At 48.3% G+C, this 13,770-nt stretch overlaps 1 protein-coding gene across 1 annotated transcript in view; it reads left to right on the forward strand.

The window, feature by feature from the left end:
• Arhgap25 (Rho GTPase activating protein 25) overlaps window positions 1-13,770 on the forward strand; it is a 76,532-nt gene that overhangs the window by 23,189 nt on the left and 39,573 nt on the right. The window contains exon 2 of the mRNA XM_052720926.1: window positions 11,330-11,529. Within this exon, the coding sequence (XP_052576886.1) occupies window positions 11,330-11,529 (200 nt within the window). The remainder of the gene's footprint in view (window positions 1-11,329; window positions 11,530-13,770) is intronic.

Here is a 13,770-nt window from a genome sequence, read left to right on the forward strand (position 1 = left end):
TCCAATCGTAATCAACATAAAATAGATAAATAACATACGCAAGAGAAGTGAGAAATTTAAACCCTTTGCTGTAAAAATGCAATTAAACAAGATAGCAGTAGAGAAAATGAGGGACCAAATGCTATAAGGAATGTGGGAAATGAGTAGCAAATGTACAGAATTAAGTCCAACGTCATCAATGATTACTTTGAATGTAAATGACAAAATAGAGATTTTCTGAATGGAGAAGAAAACATGACCCAACCATATGCTGTCTACAAGAGGTTCACTGTGTACACAAAAACACCGTAGATTAAAAGTGAAAGCTTGGGAAACCTTCCCTGCAAATACTCACTGAAAGAAAGCAAGGAGAACCACGCTCACAGAGATCGAAAGGCACTGGACCTGTAGAAGAACCTCTTCTAGAAAAGACTCAAGTTACTGAAATAAAAAATGGAACTGGAAACATTGCCACCTGTTCCACAGACACACAAATAATGAAAGTTAGTACATTGGACAGTTACATATCAGCAACTTGATGACTAGAATCGATGGAAGAAAATCCCAGATATGCCACACTACCAAGACTCACCAAGGAAGAACTAAGGAATTTAAAAAAGAAACCTACAACTATGGATGAGATTGAATCAGTAATCACAATTCTGACACAGGAAAGACCTGATACTTCACCAGTGAACTCCATCAAATCTTTGTTTTTAAATGTATTTTATTTTATATTTTTTGTGGATGACTGTTGTGCCTGCATGCATGTCTGTGCACCTGGTACCCTTGGAAGCCAGAAGAGAGCATCAACTCTCCTGGAGCTGGAGTTACACATGGTTGTGAACCACCAGGTGGGCCCTGGGAACAAAATCTGGATCCTCTGGAAGAGTAACCAGTGCTTTTAACTGCTGAGACATTTTCCAGCCCTGCCATCAAGTTTTTAAAAATGACTGGCACTAATTGTTCTCTTTTCCAAAAAAAAAAAAAAAAAAAAAAGAGAAACTTCCCTGTGGTGATATTTTATTTGTATGTTAATAAATAAAATTTGCCTGGAGATCAGAAAACACAGCCAGTCATAAACAAAAGTCAGGCAGTGGTAGCACACGCCCTTAATCCAATCACATGGCAAGCAGAGTCTCTGTGTGTTCAAGGACACAGCCAAGCGTGGTGACACATGCCTTTAATCCCAGTACCAACCATAGAGACGGAGGTCTGTATAGACAGGCAGTGACAAGGAAGTGAGGTAGCTGGGCTAAGAGCCAATGAGTGGGCAGAACAGCAAGGCAATAAAAGCCTGGGTAGACAGGAAGTAGCTCTCTCTCTTGGGAAGCTACAGGGCGGGGTGGTGAGCTAAGGTTAGCTGGTGGCTCTCATTAGTTCCCTGATCTCTACAGCTTTCACCCCTATATTTGGCTCTGTGTTTCTTATTTTATAAGACTTTAGAAATTCGTCTACACTTCCCAGCTCATTTTAGAAGGTAGCAGCATCCTGAAATCAAAGCCAACCAAAAATACTCCAAGAAAAAAACAAACTGTTGTCTTTTATAGTTCTGTTGTAAACATTTCCAACACAATACAATCATGGTGGATCCCACAGTATCAAAGGCCATGCATTGTCATGATGGAATTCATTACTGGAACTCCAGGATGACTCAGCCTTAAAACGTCAATCAATATAACAAACCACATAACAGAAGGAAGGAAAAATACGTAATTAAAAATGCTGTGATTGTAGGAGTACTCCAACACACCAGGGCAAGAATGGAGTCCTCCACTCTTGATTTTGACTCTCAGTAAGGCTGATATTGAATGTGTTGCATACAAGTTCAGTCTTTTGAGAACACGGCGCTTTTAAAAAATTTGTCTTAACTATGGATAATTTAAACCAGTTATTTAAGTATCCCTACATTCCTAGGATAGTCTAGACATTTGGCACAGATGAGTGACAGAACAGGAAAGCTGTCTAGCTTTGTGGGCTTTATTTAAGTATTTAACTTTATAAACTGCTTTGGAAGTCTTTCTTTTTTACCATGCAGAGACTTTTTTTTCTTCACTGTTTCCCTTGTGTTTTGTGTGCAGTAGCCTCCCTCTCTTCCTCCCTCCCTTCCCTCTCTCCCTCCCTCCTTCCTTTCCTCTCTCTCCACCTCCAACCTCAGGTTTTGTTTCACTCTTTTCAGATTTACTTTTGATTGCTGCTGAGATAGCCTTGGCCATTTCAACGGCAGTTTGTAAAGGAGCGCTGTCGTTGGAGGTCAGAGACCTAAGTGCCAGGGCTGAGGATGGGGGTAGGGATGCGAAGGTTGCTCCTTCTTTATTTCCCCTCGGGCCTTCTGTGCTGAGCATGGTGACTGTGCAGGAGGCGTTCTTCACAGCAGAAACTCCAGTATGTGCTCCCCACCACACACTCCTGTATATCTTTTTTCTGAAATTCAATGTTTATTGAGGTTGTCACCTTTGAATATATCCCTTTATTTCTTCTTTGCTGAGATATTTTAAGGCAACTTCCACACACAATGTAATAACCCTTTGCTTCATGCTGAAATAAACATCTTTAAAAATATGGATATTTTATTTCCTAACCACGTTGCTTTGACCATGCTTAACAACACTAATCAATATCTTAGGTCATGTGATCATACATGAATTAGTTTAATTTCTAATGAGATATGGGATCCTTTCATCATGCTGTATCACTGGCCGTCACACCCCAATGGTTGTTTATATACTGGGTAAGGTTCAAGGCAGAAAGTATTCTTCCCAAAGTCCAGGGACCCCAGGAACCACCTAGAGCAATGTCTGATGAAGGACAAAGGCCTGTGGCCCTCAAGACTCAGGTCTTGATGGGTCTGGAGTATTGTTTTCCTGGAGGGACTATGCCTGTGGAAGGTAGGGCCCTCACATGTAAAAAATGCAGAGACCTCAAGCACCCTGACACACTATTCATTTATGAATATTAGTGGATAATAAAGCAAAATTCTTACCTAAAATGGCTAGTTTTGATATGGGGGAGAAGGGCATAACTCTTAATTTAACTCTTGCCACTGGGTAGCTCATAGCTCTAATTATCCCACAGTCCCGTAGATGTGGAGCATTCTTCCTCACACTCCTACCTGGGGAGGCAGGTAACTTCTAGACAGCCAGAGATACAGCTGCCTTGTCTTCGAGGGCTCTTTTGCTACCCATTGCCAAATCTCTCCTAGTGTCTGCACTGAGGAAGAGGCCTTGCTTAGTAGGAAGTGCTCACAACTCTGCAAAACTTCTTGTTATTACACTTGGTTTCCTGTTATGCAGAGATGGGGAGGGAGAGAGAGAGAGAGAGAGAGAGAGAGAGAGCGAGCGAGCTAGGGAGCTGTAGCAACTGATGGAGACACACACAGACCCAAGAGAGGCGATGGCACTCTATGGCCCTAAGAACCATGAAAGCCCCAAAATGTGAACACCACAAGGGTATCCTGAGAGGTAACCCAGACTAGGAGAATTTTCCTGAAGGCAGGAAATCTTTCGAGCCTGAGGCTGGTTCCTAGCCTGGGTTTCTAGGGCTGCTGAATAAATAAAAAGCGGCAGAAATCCAGGCCCTTCTAATCCCCACCCCTCTCCTGCTCCCTCCCCTTCTACAACACACACACACACACATACACACACACACACACACACACACACACACACGCACACGTACATGCGCGCGCACACACACACACGCACACACACACATGCACACGCACACGTACACGCGCGCACACACACACACACGCACACGTACACGCGCGCAGCGCGCGCGCACACACACACACGCACACGTACACGCGCGCGCGCACACACACACACACGCACACGCACGCGCGCGCGCACACACACACACACATTTCCACTGTCTGTCAGTACCGCTCTTGTTACTACTGAGACAACATCCGTGTCTTTTCTGTCAGTAGTCCTCACTATCTATACAATAATCCTTTCCAAGGCGGGCTCTGCTCTGCAGTTGTCAAGGTCACCTAGCTAACATGAAAGACATATCCATCAGATGGAGAAAGCAAAATGCACTCCAGTCCTGGGCAGCAAAGGCAGGCGTTCAGGGGATAATTCTAGGCATTAGATAAACGTGAGTATTCAGGAAAGGTTCGTGTGTCATTTCAGAGCAGACAGCAGAAGTCCCTCTGCTGCCTCCTGGCTCACACAGCCTGTTGTCTGTGTAAGTAGTGATATTCTTCATACCCAAGCAAAGACAGAGTTGAGGTGGCAATGGCTTTGCTGCTCAGAGGCTACCTCAGCAGCTCCCTCCACCTGGGGTAGAGCTGGGCTATCTCAGCACTCTCCTTCCCACTCCATGCCCACACTGGGTTTCAATTAGCATATGGTCTTCCAATGAGCGTGGGCAGTGAGCTGGTGAGACGCAGCAGGATTACCTAATATGTTCATCTTCCGGGTGGTGTCAACAAGGCCTGGTGGCAGGTTTGAGGTTTCAGCACCATTCTCTGTCAGTGTTTCTTCAAGGCCCGATGAGTGTCACATATGATGCGCTGGGCGGAAGCAGAAACATGAGGTTGTTTATATGCAATGCTTGAGGCAACTTGGGTGGGGCCAGGTGGATGTCCTATGGCTTGAGTCTGTCCCCCAAGTTCACATATTGGGGATTCAGTCTGCAGTGCAGCAGTGTTTGGAGGTGGAGCCTCACAAGAGGTGATTGTCACAGACTCTCTTCATGAGTGGAGCGATGCCTTTATCTAGGGAACAGGTTGTTACAAAGTCACTCCGACACACCCTTATTTGCCTGCTCCTTCCTCTAGCCCTCTCATCATGGACGTTGTAGCTCAAAGGCTGGGGCCATGAGCAGCCCTCAGAACTGGAAAGCAAATGGTCTCTGTTCTGGGTAAATTACTCAGCTCCCAACGTCCTGTTACGAAGCAGAGGCTCACAAAGACCAGGAGCTTCCTGTGGTCGGTCCTCAGGGCTTTGCACCTGCCCAGATGAAGCACGGTTGTCTCTGTCCTCGGCACACTTTCTTACTCTAGAACCACCTTGGCTGGTGATGTGGGCAGCTCTCTTCACCACAGGATGCCGCTCTTTCCTGGGTCTCTTGGTCTGAGCATGGATAGTTGGTTTTAAAATCAGATTTCCACTAGCTGGAGATAATCGCTTCGGCTCTCTGGACTTCAGACCCTTGTATTTAAAATGGAGGTTGAATTCAGGTACTACGTAATGAAGAGCTGGTGTGGGCATGGAAGTAATGGAGACATATGGAGTCCTGCACCAAAGCAGGTACTTGTAAGTACGTGATAGGTATTAAGTAACTGGTGGTTTATTATTACTGGAGTAGGCATCATTCCTTGTACCAGCCACTGCCTGCACTGGTACAAGTGAACACACCTAGAAGTCCCACAAATAGGAAAATTTGCCATTATTTCTTACAAATATGAAGCTCCTTGATGATAGCTGTCAGTGCATCCTAAAATGCTTATTTCATACATTCACTAAATACTCACCAAGGACTGTGCGCTGGCCAGACCTCTTCTAGGCTATATGGCACTCTCACTGTGTGGCCCTCTCACTGTGTGGCACTCACTGTGTGGCACTCTCACTGCGTGGCACTCTCACTGCGTGGCGCTCTCACTGCGTGGCACTCTCACTGTGTGGCCCTCTCACTGTGTGGCCCTCTCACTATGTGGCACTCTCACTGCGTGGCACTCTCACTTTGTGGCACTCTCACCGTGTGGCACTCTCACTTTGTGGCACTCTCACCGCGTGGCACTCTCACCGCGTGGCACTCTCACCGCGTGGCACTCTCACCGCGTGGCACTCTCACCGCGTGGCACTCTCACTGCACGGCACTCTTACTTGGTGGCCCTCTCATGTGTCCTGAAGGAAACAGCACATGCTACTCTTGTAGGGAGGATTGTATCCCTAGCCTTCGGTGATGGCCGCTCCCCTCTGGGCCAGCTGCTGCTGTGTGCAGCCCCGCTGACTTCTGAAGATCCACTGCTTCATTTTTCTGATGTGAGGTTTCCATGTTAGTTAAATTCTTCCTTCTAGCCTCTCTTGATCCAGACCCTTACCTGTTAAAACCCAGAACTCTGGGGTGGCTGCAAGCCAAGCACTCTTGGCCTCTAACCCCCTCTCCACCTTGCCCCTGCAAATGGGTCTTGGGGCTCTGAGGGTTTCTTGCGGCAGGGAGGTCCATGGTTTAGGGGCTGACACTGTCCTGCAGCTCATCAGGGGTTCGGCAACGTGGACTGTCTAAGCAGTGGGAAGGCTAGCTTTCCTGAGCTTTGCAAACCCCAAGCCTCGGAGACTCGGGGCTCCTCCTCGTTCATTCTGTACTCAGGCTGTCCATCCACTCTCGTTGTAATTCATAGTGTGTCTTCCCCACCAGCACCTTCCTAATCCAGGCCCGTGTGTTACACCTGGATACTGTGTACCGTCCTGCTAGTCTCCCACTTTCGGCTCTCTCCCCATTTTACCCTTTACTTTTCTAGTCTGCCATCTCGCTTGACATTAAATTAACTACACAATCACAATAACAATGTTCAAAGCACCAGCTTCTTTTCTTTTCTTTTTTTTTTTTTCAAAGTCACAGAGATCCACCAGCCTCTGCCTCCTGAGTGCTGGTCAAGTCTTATGTTTTAAAGATAAGCACTAGCTGAGATATGTCCAGTATCATTGTTAAACTCTTATAGGTTAACCACATACCAAGTGCCCCTGATGCTCACAATCTCATGAAAGAAGAAACATGTCATAGAGTAGGTTAGATGGAGACTCAGCCATGGCCACTGTGACAGAAGCCTGTGTACCTCTCTATCTCCTCCCGCCTGCTGTTCACGGGGACCAAGATACAGGATGAGCAAGGACAGGCACAGAAGCAGCATCCTTGTCCTCTTACACTGCAAGTGGAGAGGGAGACAGAGTATGAAAACTTCCAGGCAGGGTAACAAATGCTGCTCTGCATACATGTCCCCGGTGAAGAGGGGACAGGGCTGGAAAACTGCAAGGTTTAGCTGCTGGGTCATGGAGATGTGGCCTGATGTGAGTCTCGAAGAATGGGCGAGAACTTTTTAAGAGGAAATCCATGCAAGGAGCATACTATCCTGCAGGCTGGATGTGTAGGAAGAACAGAAAATGTGTAGAAAGGCACAAAGACCCCAGGTCCATGGACAGGGTGTTTACACCTGATCTCTAGCAGAGAGGTGCTGGGGTTCATGGGAGATTTGTAGTCAGGAGACACCTAAGTCTGTGCTCAAGAAGGGTCACAACATCAGCAGACTCATCAGTGCTGACTGGAGGAGCCACAGCCTGTTGGGTCAGTCATAGAGACAGTCATGGGACACCAGTTATAGAGGCCAGACAAGGCAGGCAGGCTGGGGTGTGTTCGTGAGCACAAGACAGGAATGGCAGATGATGCGAAGGGGAAGGGTGGTGAGTTTGACTAGCCATGTGGTGAACTTGAGAATTTCCCTGGTGCCTGTAAGCAGCCGGGTGATGGGTCTGTAACCCAATAGAGCAGTCTAGAGGGAAGCCGTAGGAATTCTCCTCCCCTTTCTAGTTCATTCAGACAGGGTTCCACAGATCATGGTGAGAAAGCAACCACAGGCCCTCCCAGCCTTAAATCCTGGTCAACCTCCTCCTTGCACTCACAGCCCCCTAAAGCCGAGCCTTGACTGGGGTGACTGGAGAGCTCATGGTAGAGAGACTTCAAAGGTGGGCCTAGGAAAGTTTGTGGTTATTTTTCAGGTCAGTGGGTCAGCAGATGGGAGATGAAGAGGAAGTGGCAGTGTTTCCGAGGCAACTTCTCTGCTCATACTTCCTTCTTTAATCTTCTCTTGTTACAACTTGGGGCAAAAATAAGCTAACTTCTGTGCAGAAAGAAAACCCTGGGTGCACACATCTTCTATTTCTCTTCTCTCGGTGCACACTGAAATTCAGCATGGACAATCTAATTGCATACCGTGCTTATGTTTTGTTATGGTCTCCCTTTGCTCAGGGGCATGAAATGGCTCCTCTTTTCCCTCTCAGAAGAAGGTTGAAGCCTCACTCTACACCTAAGGGCCTGTGTTGTCTAGCACCGTGCTAGCTGGGGGCTTGGTCTTCTCTCTCTAGGTTTCTGTCCTCATTGAAGCTCTCACCCTGCACTTGCAGGGAATTCTACGAACACTGAGCGGTTGTGGCCTCACTCTCCTTCCCTTGTCCCCTGTAGCCTGCTCTGTAGCCCCATGCCTACCTAGTTCATACCTCCTCCCTGAGGGGAACACTTACCATGGGTGTGAAGACCAGCTCACAGCAAAGCTTGTCACCATGACCATGTTTATTATGAGGAATTAACCATTGACAGTAGCAGATCATCTACAAAGAGGGGCTCCCGTCCAAAGAAGTAACAAAGAATGTTAGTCAAAGCCAAGACCCACCAGGCTGCTTCTCTCGTACTTGCATCATCCCCAAGAGGCCTGCCTGGTGGCTAGAGGCTGAGATGGGACAGGAAGCTGCTCTGCTCAGTTGCTGGCTCACGGTGCTGTCACTGTCCCCCAATACTGGGCTTGACTTCCAGCTGTGAAGAGTGTGTACAGATCTCTCCACATGCTGTAACTTGGAATGGGTGACCCTGGACATATTATCGGATCAGGGATGGTAGGATGATGGCATGTACTCAAGACACACTGGCTGGACATATGGTGAGAGGTATTTCTAGGCCACGTCTTGGTGTCGTGCTGTCTTCCTGTCTCATGGCTATCATGTCCTCTTTGGGCCATATTTAAGAATACCAAGCATTCACACCTCCTCCTCCTGCCTCTCCCAGGCCATTCTTCAGGGCACAGATGTTTTTAGGGGTGATCATTTTGGGCTTGATTATTGTTTTTCACCCTAAAGAGTCATGTTCCTCCAGAACTAAATTACAAAAGAATACCTTACCCACTAGGTTCCATGTTAATCAAATTCCCTCCAATCCACAGAATCTTTCTGGTTTCTTCAGATTCCTATCCCATTTCTGGATGCTTCTGAGATCTTCCACTTTCCTTGCCTCTAGAAGTGATCCTAATAAGGTCTGTGGGGTTATGGGAGTGACTCAAGATACCCGAGTCCTCATAGATACCATGTGGCCTTTGTCCAATTTCTTCCTTTTCTGTGTTGGTTACATTTGGTCCTATGGAGGCTCCTCATCACTCTGCTACAAGAAAGGGGTCCTCTTCCATATCTGATGTTGCTTTAGGTGGGTGGTCATCAGAGTTGCCCTGGAATGGGCTTACAACTGAGGCCATTACAGCAGAAGAGAATGTCCATCACCTCACTCTTCCATCCTCTTCAAAAGCTTTGTGTGTGAAGGACACTTTCACTTTTGTCCATGTGTGCCTTCTTCCTGGTACAGATGAGTCTTTTCAAGATACACTCCCACATAGAAAGATACAGTGCTGCACAGAGGCTTCGGTCCTTCACTCAGGTCCACTCCTCCTCATTGCTCCATGGCCAGTGCCTGTTCATCATCTCACTGCCCTGAGGGTTCCTTTGAGTAAGTGATCAGCGCCAGTGACAGACTCTGGAAATGAGTAGTCAGCTGGGAAAAAAGCCTGGAAGCAAAGTTTTTTGTTTTGTTTTTTGTTGTTGTTGTTGTTGGTTTTTGTTTGTTTGTTTTTTGGTCAGGGTGTCAAGACTCACGGATACAAAGCAATCTCTTTACAAACCTAACTGGCATCAAGCTGGAAAGCTATCTTCCACAAGCCCTGACTGTGCGCTCTTCCGTGTTGAAGGCTGTCCAGCAGAAGGCTCAGTCAAGCATGTGTTACAACTCCTCCAGTTCCCTAGTGGGAGTTAAGGAATAAGAGGAACACAGAGTGATTGCAGGGCTGAAGGGCCCAGTTAGGCAGAGCTCTGTGCAAACAGCACTGTAGCACTCTGCATTATAGAGGTGGCAGGCTTTGATACCGCTGGAGCAAAGACTGCCATTCTGTGGAAAGCTCTGGTACTTAGAAGGATGCCACGAACACGAATGAATGAAGGCTGAGAACCATGGGCCTAGAAGGAGGCAGGTAAGCAGGAATCAAATGCCACAGGGAGAAGTTTGCAGTTAAATGCACTAAAGATGGGAATGAGTGAAATCAGGAGGTTTGAAGCTTGAAGTGAGAGAGACTGAGGATGCTCTTAAAGATGCTCTCCATCCTTGTAGTTAGAAGTAGTCACCATTGACAAAAGTAAGAGTGGCGTCTGCTTAACTAAAAGTGTGCTGAAGGGTTTGTTTGCTTAATCTTCACAATTCTACATTGTAAGGACTATCAACAACCCAGTTTAGCTAGTATGGAAACTGACGGGGGCTTAGAGAAGAGTCAGTCAAAAGCAAGAGAGAAAGGCCAGTTCTCTAGTCAGGCAAGGAAAAGAGATGAGAATAGACTCAATAACTTAGTCATATTATTAGTGTCTCAGGGATAAACTAAAGCTAACTAAAGAAGCAGAGAGCTAGAGATGTGCTTCAGCAGCAGAGCAGAGCCCAGACACTGGGGTCCAGAACATCAGCACAAGGTCGTGGCTCTGAGTGGCTGGAAGGCCACTGCTGAGTTGGCTAGAGGAGAAAAAGGCAGATGTTAGAAGAAAGGACTGGCTAGAAGCCAGCAGAGCGACTGGGTCACTTTGGAGGGACAGGAAGGAAGGAGATAGTTGTTCTGGGTGGGAGTCACTATGGAGGCACAGGTTAGGACCCGATCAGATGACAGGCAGAACTCTGTAGGAAGCCAGAAGCCAATGATAGCATGCAGTGGGCGGAGGAGCCCGGCTTCAAGCCCTACTTCTGCTTCTGCTAGTGATGACCATCTGACCAGAAGCATAAGACAAATGTGCCAACCGAAGCCCTTGGCCCAGCCAAGTGATGTAAACACAGTGGGCGGGGACTGGAGGGTACATGACACTTGACCAGAAACTTCAGGAGGTGCCAAGTCCACGGGGACTGGCAGGGGGAGACAGAGTGGGGCGGTGGGGTCCAAGCTACAGGCTGGCTCCTCAGAAGAGCCATGGAAGAAAAGCGGACAGCTTCCGGTGGTCTGTGCAGCTGCGTAGGCCTTACTCTGGACACAGAGCAGGGCATTATTTTGTCCTCTGTCAGATACTCCCACGCAGGAAAAGGAAGCACCTTCTGTCAGATGCTGTGGCCACTTCCTCTTCAGAGGCCCCAGCCAATCTCCGCTTTGCAGCTCACAGGGCCGGAGGCAGCTGGACTGCAGGCGCTGGTCGATTGGGCTTCTTTCAGGAGGAGGGCCCCCGGCTCCTCTCTGGGGTGTGGGGGGCAGCAGGGCTTCCTCTCAGCCCCCCCCACCCCACCCCGCTCTTGACTCCCTGCTTCATGTCCCTCAGTCAGCCCGCCTGTCTGTTCCTCTCTATAGCTCGGTCAAGGAGCGTGATGACTGGGGAGCAGATGGCGGCCTTTCATCTACCAAGCACCCCCAACCCCCTGGAAAGGCCGATTAAGATGGGCTGGCTGAAGAAGCAGAGGTCCATCGTGAAAAACTGGCAGCAGCGGTACTTCGTGCTGAGAGCTCAGCAGCTCTACTATTACAAGGATGAAGAGGACTCCAAGCCGCAGGTACCTGCTGGGTGTGTGTCCTTGCTTCAGGTCCAGAGGAGCTGGGCAGGGGCCCCCTGGCTACTTTCATTTCTATAGGCCTCCTCAGTGGGGCCAGACACCTCCAGCTGGTGCTGCTGCCTTGTCATAGATTTTCTCTACATGCCCTGAGTGTGAAGAAACGTTCCCGCTGGCACAATAGGGTTCCTAGGGTACCCCAAGTCCAGTCTCACACCGTAACGGTGGCACTGAGATGGCAACCCATCATAGCAGCTCAGAAGAACTGATCTGGGACTCTGTTGTTGTTGTTATTGTTGTTCAATAAGTATGTCTTGGACAACTATTGTATTTAATGCCTCATGCATTCATGTATAAATATTCCCACACCAGTTACCTCCGGAGACATGTGAAGTAAATCAGTCAGGAAAGCAGGGGAAATATCTGCTGAACAGAGCAGCAAATAATCCCAACAGATAAGGGAAGCATGGAGTTGTTAGAAAAAGGATGAGTTATGTGAGGAGAAGAGGGTGAGGGGAAGTTTGGGAGACATGTTGCGATCTTTAATGGGGCAGGAATGCAGACTGACGTCATGCAGGTGGTGGTAATGCTAAGGAGAGGGGGTGCCAGGTGGGTCTCTGGGACAGGGGCCTCCTGGGCAGAGGAATGACCACCCACAGACTAGAGGAGCGTAGGTGACCTGTGTAGGAAGCACCAGGGGTTCCGGGTGGCAGGAACAGAACCAGTTCTGAGAACCAGAGGGGAAGAGGTCAGAGCAGTGAGGACAGGGGTGTGGGTGTTTAGGGGGCAGGTTGTGAGTGTCACTGCAAAGACTTGGGGTTTACACCGAGTGTCATGGAGAGCCACTGCAGGATCCTGAACAGAGGGAGGCAGGCAGTCTTCAGCTGGCTGTAAACAGATGGTTCTGTGTGTCCTAAGACAGACTGAAGTTTGGGTAGGCAGCACAGATGATATAGACAGCAGTCACAGTTCTAGGAATGTCAGAGGGGGCTGTGGGCCGAAGTTCAGCGGTCAGGTTCAGGGTATGTGGGAGCAAAAGGACAGCATCACACCTGAGGGGGCATGGCTTCAAGCCAGCTGCGATCCTCAGCCTCAGGCCGGTCTCTTCTCCCTGTCCCCTCTATTCTGATGCTCACAATGGGAAGTGAGAGTGTGAGAGGCCACCACTGGCCACGACTATGGGTTCCAGAGTATAAACTAAGGTCCCTAGCACCGAAAGATGCTGCATACCCACCAGGAGTTCACATTCGTGGTAATGGAAACAGGGTGGAAGAGCTTTACTAGAACTTACTACAGAAAATAGACTCTCAAAATTAGGAAGGTGAAGACAAGCCACATATGGATATTGGGGGTAGTTAAGCAGGTGAACAGACAAGCAGATGGGTGGAACCAAAATGAAACAGTCACGGAGACTCCGCCTCACTGGCTTTTGCGGACCTCTGAGTGTGGTGACTGGACTTCCTGTTCTTTATGAACAGCACAGATCTTATCAAGTCTGGCAAACACAGGACAAGATCACGGTGGCTGGTGCATCAGAGTGATGTGAGAATCCTCTGGGAGGCCACGCCGCTTCGGCCACCCCAAGCCCACCGAAAGGGCTGCTGGGTAGTGGCCGTCTCCGTGTGGAAAGGGGAAGGTGTCTCCCGTGGAGCACTGCGCTCTTGCCGGGGCTCCGCACTTAATCGCTACCTTTTCTGGATCCTCCCTTCTTGTTAATAACCAGACAACACTGCCGGGCCTGTGTTTGTCACGTGGTCTCATAGTACGAAGCCCCCATGAAACCCTGCTCTGGAAAAGCAAACCAGGGACAGCGGTTGTCACGTGTGAGTCCTGGCTTCTTCCCCGTGTGAGAAACTCACAGCTTCTCGTGATTCAATTGACCGAGGATGAGTAGGCAATTATGTTCTCGGTCCTCAAGGACAGTTTATTATGAAATCTGTGAATATAGTAATCAGACCAAGAGGCCAAGGGAGGAAACCACACAACCCCCACCCGGTGGCTGAAATAAAGAAACGGCTGATAAAACAACACACTCCTTTCAGATCTAAAAATACAAATTGTGGGGAGAGAATGGTTATTCCTTATAAAGGATGTGTTTTACAGCATGCTGCTCTGCATCTTTGTTTGTAAAAGCTGCACTTGTACACGGTAGGAAGTTTAGATCATCAGAAAAACACAAATAAAAAATTATTCACAATCCCATGTGAATAATAGCTGCCTAAATCGAGCATTCCCTGTCCACAG

This window comes from Peromyscus californicus, unplaced genomic scaffold, assembly GCF_007827085.1.
Source record: "Peromyscus californicus insignis strain IS unplaced genomic scaffold, ASM782708v3 Scaffold_6__1_contigs__length_162567912, whole genome shotgun sequence".
In the NCBI taxonomy this organism is placed as follows: Eukaryota; Metazoa; Chordata; class Mammalia; order Rodentia; family Cricetidae; genus Peromyscus; species Peromyscus californicus.